Here is a 13693-nt window from a genome sequence, read left to right as displayed (position 1 = left end):
ACTCGCTCAGGGTATACCAAATGGTTCCACTCGTGCCACACCAGTTCACCCAGAGGGGTTAGCATCGGAATCCACAAAAATGTGCCTTTCTCCGAACCTTCTACAGTAGCTGACCCGGAGGGTCGATTTCTATTTCTCTCTGGTAAAATAGGCACTGTAGCGGTCACCATTTGCAATTTATACCCCCCTAATAAACGTACGGTATCTTGGCTTAAGAAAATAAGTGATATAGCTGTAGTTCAATCTGGCTTTTTGTTGGTTGGTGGTGATCTTAACCTAACTCTTAACCCTATTTTAGATGCCTCATCGGGGAAATCTGCTATTTCTTTTGGCGCACTGGGGAGACTGCAGGGCTATCTGCGAAATCTCAACCTGTGTGATGTCTGGAGGTCCTTGCATGCCGACTCTAGGGATTTCACATTCTACTCCAATCCTCACAGATCTTACCAGAGGTTAGACTATCTCTTTTTACAGGATAGGTATCTGCAGCAGGTGCCAAGGGTTGATATCCACAATATCACGGTCTCAGACCATGCCCCGCTTTTCTTAACCGTGTCTCTAGCTGGGGTTAACTCTAGGGAATGGTCTTGGCGATTTAACCCCACCCTCTTGAGCAGTCCCTCTCAAACTAGTGCTTTCTCAAAACTTATATCTGAATATTTTGACACCAATTCCTCATCTGAGGCTTCTCCGGCTTCAATCTGGGAGGCGCACAAGACTGTAATCCGGGGGGAACTTATCTCACTGGGCTCATTTGTTAAAAAGAAGCAAGCGGCTGACATTAACGCCCTTCTGTCCAAAATAGCGACCTTGGAATGCACTCATAAGAAATCCCTGGCCCTTAGAGATCATGACCAACTGGTGTCTCTTAGGAACGATCTGAAATCACTCCTTAATGCAAAAGCCGCTAACGCCTTCGTTAGACTGAGACACAAGCAATATGCTCATGGCGATAAAGGCAACAAAATAATGTCCGCCATGATCAAGAAAAGATTTGAGCAAGCCCATATTAAGTTTATGCACTCGACGGGCGGTACTGAGGTGTCTGCCACTGAGGATATCGCTAGAGTTTTCACCACATACTACCACTCCCTTTATAATATTCGGCAAGGTGAATCTTCAGCAGATTTGGCTGTTCGTATGGGTCAGATTTCGGACTTTTTGTCTTCCCTCAAGCTACCGACCCTGACTGATGATGATAGGGCTTTACTCACTTCGCCTATTACTCTAGAGGAGGTGAAAAAGGTCCTATCCTCTATTCCCACGGGTAAGAGCCCTGGCCCAGATGGGTTCCCGATTACATATTTCAAAAAGTTTTTCCCAGTCTTAGGCCCACAACTGGTCCTATATTTTAATGCCCTTCTCTCTGGTTCCCCTATGGCTACTCAGTCCTTGGAGGCTCATATTGTGGTGCTCCCTAAAGAGGGGAAGGACCCTTCCCTTCCTTCCAGCTATCGCCCCATCTCGCTGCTTAATGCAGACACTAAATTATGGGCTAAGATTCTGGCTCATAGAATTAACCCTCTCCTTCACAGATTAATTCACCCAGACCAAGCGGGTTTTGTAGGAGGGCGGGAGTGCAGGGACGGCACCGGCACCGTGAGGGTATTGCATGCCATCGAATACGCCCTTGCTAACAACACACAACTCACCCTTCTCAGCACTGATGCTGAGAAGGCGTTTGATCGAGTGGATTGGAAGTTTATGGAGTCTTCCTTGCTTAAATTTGGCTTTCCCGCCTCCTTTGTCCGTGCGGTGCTGTCCCTCTACTCCTCGCCTCGGGCGCGGGTCAGGATTAATGGAACCCTATCCTCCTCTTTCTCCATTTCTAATGGTACTAGACAGGGGTGCCCCCTCTCCCCATCTTTATTTATTTTGTGTTTGGAGACGTTGCTTCAGGCGATTAGGCAAAAGGGTGATATTGTGGGTTTAAAAGTGGGGACGTTGACCCATAAAGTTGCGGCATTCGCCGATGACATGCTACTTCTTCTGCCTAACCCGACTGAAGCGTTCCCTATAGTACTTAGCCTATTTGAGTCATTTGGACAAATCTCCAACTTCAAAATAAATCTTTCAAAATGCACGGCTCTGGGAATTGGTGTCCCCGACTCTATTATTTCGTTTCTGGCCCGTGTTTTTCCTTTCCAGTGGGCAACCTCACACATCTCTTATTTAGGAGTGAACATATCTGCCCGTATTGACCAGGCCTATTCTTTGAACTACTCCCCCTTACTCAATAACATTAAGGTCCAATTGAAGAATTTAGACATCCCCTTTGTTTCTTGGATGGGGCGTAAGAACATTGTTAAGACGTATATCTTACCCAAAGTATTATTCCTGCTCCAAACTCTGCCCATTTACCTCCCGGATTCCTTTTTTGTGTCCCTTCGTATGATTATATCCGGATTTGTTTGGAGGCAGGCTCGCCCGAGGCTATCACATGCCCAGCTGATTCTCCCTAAGCATAAAGGAGGTCTCGGCCTACCTGATGTAAAACTTTACTACCAAGCAATCCAACTACGCTCATTAATAGAATTGAAAAACCCCAACGTATCGAAACTGGCTTGCCAGATAGCCCGTCTCTCTCTCAAGCCACCCGAGTTGGCTAGGTTATGGTCCGGGGGGTCAAATGGGGCATCGGACTTGGAGTTGCCCACGTTATTTAAAGGTCAACTCTTCTCTCGGCGCATACTTACCTTTAAATTTAATTTCGCTACTGGCCCCTCCCCTATCATGCCTTTGCGCCTGCTGCCGTACTGTCTTGACCCGAGGTACTGTGATGATTTGGGTATATGGGATATCTTTGGAAATACTCCCTTGGGGGATATACTCACAGGGAATCGGATCCCCGCCTTGCCCGACTTGCAGACTTCTACGCAGTTCTTGAGATGGACCTTCTTGCATTACGCTCACTTCTCTTCCATATGTAAGAATTATTTGGGATCTGCCAATAAACACTTTACCCCCTCGTGGTACGATATACTTGTGGTCTCCCCCAGTCCGACGAAGAAATTAGTCTCCTTGCTCTACAATAAGTTATTACTGGAGGGCATTTCATCTAGAACCGCCCTTATTGAGCATTGGGAGAAAGAACTGGGGATTTCCCTATCGGATGAGGAGGTGTCCTTGGCCTTGAGGAATTCTCATGGATTCTCTAGGTGTATTCGAATCCAGGAGAATTCCTTCAAATTGTTAACTAAATGGTATCGCTCTCCTGACGTGATGCATAGAATAGATAGGAGTATTCCCCAGATCTGTTGGAGATGTCACAAGGCAATTGGCACACTATCCCACATTTGGTGGTCGTGTGAAGGCATTTCTCCTTTCTGGTCTGAGCTTGGTGGGCTTCTCCAACGGATCATTCCTTCGGTTGGCAGCCTATCTCCTTCTCTGGTTCTCCTCAATGTTCCTTCAACAGGTTCTTCCCTTCACAAGCGCTCTTTATTAGCCCATTTACTGGCTGCAGCCAAATTATTAGTCCCCTTGCATTGGCTATCCGACAGAGCCCCTTCCACTGCTGACTGGATACTTAAAGCTAACGAGATCTGTAGGTTCGAGGAATTATCCAGTTGGGAGACTCTCTCACATGATAAATTTTTGGAGACGTGGGGCCCCTGGATGGACTGGTGTGGGTCGAGACCCGGTTGAGGCCTCATTGGAGTTATCGCCTTCTATCGCCTTATATAAGCGGCTTCCTGTTTCTATGCTTATCTCCTATTTAAGAGCTAACATATCTTACCGGTATCTGCGCCTCCTGGTTAGTCAACAATGAACTTGCTTTTTCCATAGATTGTACTTAGTGCCTGCTGGCTTCCTGAGCCTTAACTAGTTGGTGTTGGTTGCCTCTCCTGGCACACGGCTTTTCAGTAGGCTTGTTATTCTGTACACTGATTAACTGACTCATTCCCATGAATGCGTTGTAATCTGTATGCTTCCTCGACTTTTGGGCTTGTTGCCCTTATGTTATTGTTATAGTAAAATAAAGATATGATAAAAAAAGAATGTGGCCTGGCATTATCTTGTTGAAAAATGCAGGGTCTTCCCTGAAAGAGATGACGTCTGGATGGGAGCATATGTTGTTCTAGAACCTGAATATATTTTTCTGCATTGATGGTGCCTTTCCAGACATGCCACACGCACTCATGCAACCCCATACCATCAGAAATGCAGGCTTCTGAACTGAGCGTTGAGCAGTTCAGGATCCAGGGGTCACATTGTGCCGCCCTATAGAAATGAATGGGTGCGCAATTCCGTTCCGCATAAATGCGGAACGGAATTGCGGATGTGTGAATGGAGCCTTAGGCCTCTTTCACACGGACGTCACGTTTTGGCTCAGGGTGTGTCCCGGGTGGATTGCGGCAAATCCGCGAGAGTAGGTTACGCAATTTCAGTCAGTTTTGACTGCGATTGCATTCCGTTGTTCAGTTTTTATCACGCGGGTGCAATGCGTTTTGCACACGCGTGATAAAAAACTGAATTTGGTACCCAGACCCGAACTTCTTCATTGAAGTTCAGATTTGGGTTATGAATCATGTGATGGACCATGTGATGAGCGCAGTCACCACAGGTCCTTTTCCTCACAGATAAAGACAGAAGAGAAGCCGGGCTGTGCGAACAAGTGGATTAAGGTGAGTTAAATTTTTTATTTTATTTTTTAACCCCTCCATCCCTATTTTACTAAGCATTCTGTATTAAGAATGCTATTATTTTCCCTTATAACTATGTTATAAGGGAAAATAATATAATGATCGGGTCCCCATCCCGATCATCTCCTAGCAACCATACGTGAAAATCGCACCGCATCCGCACTTGCTTGCGGATACTTGCGATTTTCACGCAGCCCCATTCACTTCTATGGGGCCTGCGTTGTGTGAAAAACGCACAAAATAGAGCATGCTGCGATTTTCACGCAACGCACAAGTGATGCGTGAAAATCACTGCTCATGATCACCGCTCAGCCCTAGAAATGAATGGGTCCGGATTCAGTGCGGGTGCAATGTGTTCACCTCACGCATTGCACCCGCGCGGAAATCTCACTCGTGTGAAAGAGGCCTTAATGTGCTTTGATACAGCACTTTGGGAACATCCAACTTCTTTTGCAATTACCCTTTGAGGCTTTCCCTCCTTATAGAGGGTGTCAATGATGGTTTTCTGCACAACTGTCAGGTCAGCAGTGTTTCCCAGTGATTGTGATTCCTACTGAACCTGGCAGACAATTTATGGACTAATTTGTGGAATGAAAGTACGGAACAGAACCCCATGGAAGCACTCCGTAGTGCTTCCGTAGCGTTCCATGCTTCCGTTCCGCATATCTGGATTTTCAGACCCATTGAAGTGAATGGGTCCGCATCCGTGATGCGAAATGCACACGGAACGGTGTCCATGTATTGCGGATCCGCATATGCGGTTCGCAATACGGAAACGGAACACATACATTCGTGTAAACACGCCTTAAGTTGCATTACTGAAATAAATAAACTTTTGCACAATATTCAAATGTTTCGAGTTTCACCTGTACATGTGCAGGGTCAGCACACAGGACACTTCCATGGGATATTACACAGGAGTAATGGTGGAAACCGCTGTGTCTATTACAACAACTTCACTGTATGTGTGTTTACATGGCTGCCTGTTTCCAGGTTATTTTTAAAATGTCTGCCTGTCTCTGATGGTGTTAATAAAGTTAACTGTAAAAAAAATATAAATAAATAATTACAACAAATACAGGGGAAACTGAGAAAAATGTTAGGACCAGTTCACACAGAGTTTTTTTGGCACTGATTTTAGAGTGTTTTTTACTTAAAATCAGCTCCAAAAAATGCCTCAAAACAGGCGCCCATTCATTTCAATGGAAAGCAGAGCTTGCTTTTCTTTCCATGTGGAAAAAAGAAGCAGCGTGCCCTATCTTGGGGAAAGATCTACTCTGAATCTCCCATTGAAATGAATAGAGAGAATAAAAAAAAACAGCTCCATGTTAGTCCATACGTTTTTTGTGTGATTTTTTTTTTTTTGTGTGCAGATCCACGCCAAAAACCTCAAGTTGAAAAAGCGGCTTTGTATTGAAGTCAACACCCATTGGGTAAAAAAACGACACTTTAAAAAAATGCATCAAAAGACATAAAAAAGGTGCATGGATTCCACACTGATTTTTAAGTGTGCTTTTCAAAATGAGGGTTTGTAGTGGCCCGTGGATGTGCTTCTACACCGACCCCGGCAGCAGGGTTACCAACTATCCAGAAATTTCTGGACAGTCCTTGAAAATAGGTGACTTATTTCCTATGTCCATGAAAAGAAATAAGATTATTTTGGTGGTAATTAGAGATAAGCAAATTTCCGGTTATGAAATTAGTTCGCGATTCGTTTACTGGTAAAAGGTGAAATGCGTTATGGATTCCATTACCACGGACGATAACGCAATTCCATGACAGAATGCATAATGGAATGCCACCATTAATTATGGCATAAAATGTAGTGGGAAGCGTTAAAAAAATTCCAAATAGGGTGGAATTGGAAAAAAAAACCCACAATTCCTCCACCGTTTTACGGTTTTGTTCCCACAGCGTTTTCTTTGCAGCAAATCTGACCGATGCCCTTCATCTGGGTCAGTACGATTACAACGATACCCAATATGTATAGGTTATTTATGTCTAAACAGTGTAAAAATACATTTAAACTTTGATTAAAAAAAATGTTTTTCTTTTTACATCACCATATTCTGAACCATAACTTTTTTGATACTTATGTCTACTAAGCTGTTTAGGGGCTCATTTTTTGTGGGACAATCCGTAGTTTTTTATGATACCATTTTGGAGTGTGCGTGACTTTTTGATCACATTTCATTACTTTTTTGGGGTAACAGAAGCAATGAAAAATGGCAAATCAGCAATTATGACCCTTTTTTCCGTTACACCATTCACCGTATTGGAAAGTTTTTTTTATATTTTAATAGTATGGGAGTTTTTGGTCGCGGTGATACCCATGATGTTTATAATTATTGTTAGTTCGGTATTTATTTTTTAATTATATGGAAAGGGGGGTGATTTAAACTATTTTTAAAGTTTTTTTTAATTTTTCGTGATGTTTTTGAAGCTCAAATATAAGCCTATAAATTATGTTTTATAATTTTTCATTTTGTTCTATCAGGAATTTTAAAAATGGGATTAAGGCTACATGCACACGACCGTTATGTGTTTTGCAGTCTGCAAATTGCGGATCCGCAAAACACGGATGGCGTCCGTGTGTGTTCCGCAATTTGTGGAACGGCATGGACAGCCATTAATATAACTGCCTATTCTTGTCTGCAAAACGGACAAGAATAGGACAGGTTATATTTTTTTTGCGGACCACGGAACTGAGCCATGGATGCGGACAGCACACGGAGTGCTGTCCGCATCTTTTGCGGCCCCATTGAAGTGAATAGGTCCGCATCCAAGCCTTAAAAACTGCGGCTTGGATGCGGACCAAAACAACGGTCGTGTGCATGAGGCACATATGGAACTATTCATTTCAATGGATCAGTAAAGAAAATGGGAGTCTGTATGCCTTCCGTTTCCGTATTTCCGTTTTTCTGTTCCGTTGAAAGATAGAACATGTCCTATTATTATCCACATAATGGACGAGGATAGTACTGTTCTATCAGGGGTCAGCTGTTCCGTTCCGCAAAAAACGAAATGCACACGGACGTCATCCGTATTTTTTGCAGATCCGTTTTTTGCGGACTGCAAAACACTAAAAAAGCCATAGGGTCGTGTGCAGGAGGCCTTACACTGAAAATTGCTTATTTCTTATCTTGCCCTGCCATCTGGTGGCCAAAATAATAATTGCATCATGAACACTAAGGCCCTTTCACACGGGCGTCATATTTTTGGCCCGGATAAGAGGCGGGTGCGTTGCGGGAACACCCCCGATTTTTCTGCGGGAGTGCAAAACATTGTATTGCGTTTTGCACTCGCGTGAAAAAAATCGCGCATGTTTGGTACCCAAACCCGAACTTCTTATCTTGCCCTGCCATCTGGTGGCCAAAATAATAATTGCATCATGAACACTAAGGCCCCTTTCACACGGGTGTCATATTTTTGGCCCAGATAAGAGGCGGGTGCGTTGCGGGATCACCTGTGATTTTTCTGCGGGAGTGCAAAACATTGTATTGCGTTTTGCACTCGCGTGAAAAAAATTGCGCATGTTTGGTACCCAAACCCGAACTTCTTCACAGAAGTTCGGGTTTGGGATCAGTGTTCTGTAGATTGTATTATTTTCCCTTATAACATGGTTATAAGGGAAAATAATAGCATTCTGAATACAGAATGTATAGTAAAATAGCGCTGGAGGGGTTAAAAAAAAATAAAAAATTAATTTAACTCACCTTAGTCCACTTGATGGCGAAGCCCGGCATCTCCTTGTGTCTCCTTTGTTGAATAGGACCTGTGGTGAGCATTAAATACAGGTAAAGGACCTTTGATGACATCACTCCGGTCATCACATGGTATGTCACATGATCACCATGGTAAAAGATCATGTGACGTACCATGTGATGACCGGAGTGACGTCATCAAAGGTCCTGTTTCTGTAATTAATGATCACCACAGGTCCTATTCAACAAAGGAGACACAAGGAGATGCCGGGCTTTGCGATTAAGTGGACTAAGGTGAGTTAAATTATTTATTTATTTTAACCCCTCCAGCGCTGTTTTACTATGCATTCTGTATTCAGAATGCTATTATTTTCCCTTATAACCATGTTATAAGGGAAAATAATAATGATCGGGTCTCCTTCCCGATCGTCTCCTAGCAACCGTGCGTGAAAATCGCACCGCATCCGCACTTGCTTGCGGATGCTATGCGATTTTCACGCACCCCATTCACTTCTATGGGGCCTGCGTTGCGTGAAAATCGCACAATATAGAGCATGCTGCGATTTTCACTCAACGCACGAGTGATGCGTGAAAATCACCGCTCATGTGCACAGCCCCATAGAAATGAATGGGTCCGGATTCAGTGCGGGTGCAATGCGTTCAACTCACACATCGCATCCGCACGGAATACTCGCCCGTGTGAAAGGGGCCTAACAGAGCAACTACCAATGCCCCCGATGGCCGAATAGGGCATCAGTAGGAAGCCTTGAAGTGCGCGAGCTTCTGGGTCTTTGCGCATTTAGATGCCGTGATCTCACTTGGCCTAGGCAAAGCTGCGAGATGGCCATGAAGCTATTGCAAGCGCTGGTGCCTTCTCAAACTGATCGGCGGGGGTCCTAGGTGTCAGACCACCACCTATCAGATACTTATGTTCTAACCAGAGGATAAGGTTATCAGTATATGTGTCGCAGAAAACCCCTTTAAAATAATATTTACTGAAATCAGTAAAAAAATGTCCATCTGCCTACTTTGATGCCAGTTCTTGTGCACAGAACCTGACATCAGTAGCAAAAAGTCATTTAACCCTTAAAGCACTCTTTTATGGCAACTTTGATGCCCATTTGTGCCGGTCATTTTTGTTGTCAATTAATTTTACTTCAGGACAGCTGCATACAACATATTTTATTATCAGGAAAAGTCATAATTTACGAACTAAAGCCTCATTCACACGTCCGTGCTCAAATCCGTGAGCAGGTGGTCAGTGATGCATCCGCGAAGCTGTCCGTGAAGGATCCGTGTTTGGTCCATGTGTCCGTTTTTTGCTGTCTGTGTTGCATCCGTGTTTCATTGACACTGAACAGCTGAAAAAGAATTTTCAAAGAATCTATTCTTAGGGTCCATTCACACATCCGTAAGTGTTTTTGCGGATCCACAAATTGCAGATCGGCAAAACACGGACACCGGCAATGTGCATTCCGCAATTTGCAGACCGCACATCACCGGCACTATAATAGAAAATGCCTAATCTTGTCTGCAATTGTGGGCAAAAATAGGACATGTTCTATTTTTTTGCGGAAATGGAAGCACGGATGTGGAAGTGCGGATCCGCAAGTGCGGACAGCACATTCCAGGCCCATTGAAAATGAATGGGTCTGCACCCGTTCCGCAAAATTGCGGAACGGATGCGGACCCATTTTGCGGACGTGTGAATGGACCCTTAATGATCTGTGAAACACGGATGCAACGCGGATGGCGTCCATGTTGCATCCTTGGTTTTCACGGACCCATAGACCAAAATGGGCGTGATGGATCCGTGAATACGGACAAAATAAGGCATGCATCCGTGCTAAAAAAACAGACCCACGGACCGTGGTATACACACATTAAGGGCTCGTTCACACTAACGTTTTTTACTTTCCGTATATGGGCAGTTTTTTGCGTTCCGTATACTGAACTATTCATTTCAGATGGTCCGTAAAAAAAAGGGAATGTACTCCGTATGCATTCTGTTTCCGTATTTTCGTTCCGCAACATTTTGAGTCAGGTCCTATTATTGTCCACAAATCATGTTCAGTGGCTCAATTCAAGTCAATGGGTACGTATAAAAAAACGGAATGCATATGGAACACATGTCCGTATAGCCTCATGCCATCCGTTTTTTGCAGATCCATGCTGTAGAAATGCTATGCCCAGCCCATTTTGCACATGTTTGCAATGATTACAAAGTTCCTGTTTTTTTTGCGGAAAAACTGAATGGAAACGCAACGGATCCAAAAAACGGATCAGTGAAAAACGGCCTGCAAAAACATACGGTCGTGTAAACAAGCCCTAAAATTAATAGGGAGGTGTGCTGTCCGTGAAGAACACGTACAGCACACATCCGTGAAACACTGACATGTAAATGAGGCTTAAAACACAGAAATTATGGTAAAAAGAATCCAACCAGTTTATTGCACCTATAATATCAAAAGTGGGAGACCTGCGGCGGACGGTCACATGACCTGCGGGGCGTGGCTAGACGTATGACTTGGCACATGACACCTGTCGTTACCGGCGCTGCAGAGCAGTAGTAACCCACTAACCCGTCCTAGTACTGTCACTACGTCCGGGCGGAAACACACGAGCATCAGCACATTTTATTTCTTTCTGAGCAGGCGCGCAAAGGGCAGACCTCGGGGTCCTCGCACGCATGGCGGCCCTGTGGAGGTGCTCGGCTAGGAGAAGTGGCCTGGTATCCCTCACGTGTAGTCGGGGCTTAGCAGGTATCTGGGGAACCGGAGTATTGAGGTGTTGTGCCAGCAGAAGTGTGAGCATGACGTCTGTAGTCACGTGACACATGACGTGACAGCCTGGCCGCTCAGTGTTCTGACATGGTGCAGCACATGGCTGGCGCCCCTGTATAAGACCCCTATAAATACCTATAACTGCCATGTAGCCCACTGTGGTGTCAGTGTAGCCGTACTGTGCGTTCACATGCCGGACCTGACTATGGCAAACCTGACACGTATTTAATATGAAGTGCTGCGGATCCGCGCTAGGCTATATCCCATTACATGTGGCTAATCGGCTTGCTTTTCTGTGCGGATTCCACGAGAATAAGGCTACTTCAACACTAGCGGCACGGTCCTCCGGCAGGCTGTGCCGACGGGTGAACAGCCTGTCAGATCCGTCCTGCCGCTAGTGACCATGTGCCCCCGGAATGCCGTTCCGTCCCCACTGACTATAATGGGGGCGTGGGCGGAGTTCTGGCACCGCGAGAGGCTGCCGGAATAAATGTCGGACATGTCGAAGTTTTATTCCGGCAGCCTCTCGCCGTGCGCTGCCATGCTTCGCCGGAACTCTGCCCCCATTATAGTCAGTGGGGATGGAGCGGCAGTCCGGGGGCACACGGTCACTAGCGGCAGGACGGATCCGGCAAGCTGTTTACCCAGGGGTGGGATTCAAATTTTTAACAACAGGTTCCCTACTCAGCGGTGGATACGCAGCGCGTCACGAGTCATGACACATATTTACATACACCATATATATGCAACACAGTCACGACATATTTACATACACCATATATACACTACACACAAATACACTATATATACACTACACACATACCACTCAACTTTTAAAAAGCCTTAGGCCCCCTCTTTGTTATTACTGTAATGGCCCCCTCTTTATTATTATTATAATGGCCCACTCTTTATTTTTAATGTAATGGCCCCCACTTTATTATTAATATAATGGCCCCCTCTTTATTGATAATATAATGGCCCCCACTTTAATAACAAAGAGGGGGCCATTACATTAATAACAAAGAGGGAGCCATTACATTAATAATAAAGAGGGGGCCATTATATTAATAATAAAGAGGGGGCCATTACATTAATAACAAAGAGGGGGCCATTACATTAATAACAAAGAGGGGGCCATTACATTAATAATAAAGAGGGGGCCATTATATTAATAATAAAGAGGGGGCCATTACATAGTGGAGTACCGCTTAAAAAAGCTGCTCTTACTCTGTGGGCAAAATAGATGTGTTTCCCTGTGTGTGGCCACCTTAAATATTGTCATCAACCCCATCCATAACTCTTGTTTGGCTAAAAGAATCTAAACATTGGGTCAGGATGAGGGGAAGGTGGAGTAGGCACCTGCTTAGGAGAAATAATTAATACTTACCTCTCTCTCCTTCACAGCTTGTGGCATCCTGGTACAGGCGGTCACCAATGCCTCGCTCACTGTGCCTTCCCGCGCCGCGTCATCTCGCGAGATCCGCCGCAGGAGGTCACAGTGAGGTACGTGACTAAGTCCTGCGTCGCACCTCAACTGAAGCCGCTCCCCCGGCCCCTCCTCACTTCGCCTGCCCAGCTGCCCTGCACAGTGCGTGTCACACAGGGCCTCTCCTCTCGGCTTCCGCTCCGCCCCCACCCCTATAGCTACGCCACTGGTGCAGGCGCAGCTGCAGGACCGGGTCGGGATCCCTGCTTCTCACCGGTCCTGCGAACCGCCTGTAATTTTAACAAACGGTTCGGCAGAACCGGAGAGAACCGGCTGGATCCCATGCCTGTGTTTACCCGACGGAACAGCATGCTGGAGGTCCGTGCAACTCATTGAGATGGCCGCATGAACGGGTCCGCACCCGTTCCGCAATTTCAATGGGGCCACAATGGATACGGACAGCACACTGTGTGCCGTCCGCATCCCTACTTCCGTTCTGCGGCCCCACAAAAAAAAAAGCATGTCCTAAGAATAGGCATTTCTATCACAGTGCCAGCCATGTGCGGAACATACACGGACTAGTATCCATGTTTTGCAGACTGCAAAACACTACGGTCTTGTGAATGCACCCTAAGTGGTGGATTTTTTCCCCCCTGGTGCAGACAAAATTGGAGGATGTATCAAATCCACAGTGTGTGCATGGTCTCTTAAGCCTCATGCACACGTCCGTGGAACATCGTCCTGGATTTCTTCTGAGTGCAGGAGCGCATGATATCACACGGTCCGTGTTTCCCATCCCAGAATGCCAGCCCCTTAGCGGGCATCTATCAGTAGATTTGTGCCTATGACACTGGCTGACCTGTTCCATGTGCACTTGGCAGCTGAAGACATCCGAGTTGGTCCCATGTTCATATGTGCCCACGTTGCTGAGAAAAATGCTGTTTTATTATATTCTAATGAGCCTCTAGGAGCAATGGGGCATTGCTGTTACACCTAGAGGCTCTGCTCTCTCTGCAACTACCACACCCTCTCCACTTTTAATTGACAGGTCCAGGCAGTGAAAATATTATCACCCCTGGCCCAGTCAATTAGAGGGCACTGCAGTTGCAGAAAGAGCAGAGCCTCTATGTGTAA

The 13693-nt window shown here is 45.6% G+C and overlaps 1 protein-coding gene across 2 annotated transcripts in view; it reads left to right on the top strand.

Moving 5' to 3' along the window:
• Window positions 1–10865: 10865 nt before the first annotated feature.
• TXNRD2 (thioredoxin reductase 2) overlaps window positions 10866–13693 on the top strand; it is a 137564-nt gene continuing 134736 nt past the window's right edge. The window contains exon 1 of one of the 2 annotated variants that reach the window (XM_044275570.1): window positions 10866–11112. In XM_044275570.1, coding sequence (XP_044131505.1) covers window positions 11040–11112 — 73 coding nt within the window. In that variant the 5' untranslated portion in view covers window positions 10866–11039. Of the gene's footprint in view, window positions 11113–12575; window positions 12637–13693 lie in introns of those variants that run through there. The other variant, XM_044275571.1, reaches the window with a different exon arrangement.

The sequence above is a fragment of the Bufo gargarizans genome, chromosome 1, assembly GCF_014858855.1.
Source record: "Bufo gargarizans isolate SCDJY-AF-19 chromosome 1, ASM1485885v1, whole genome shotgun sequence".
Taxonomy (NCBI): Eukaryota; Metazoa; Chordata; class Amphibia; order Anura; family Bufonidae; genus Bufo; species Bufo gargarizans.
This window is presented reverse-complemented; position numbering and strand designations above follow the sequence as displayed.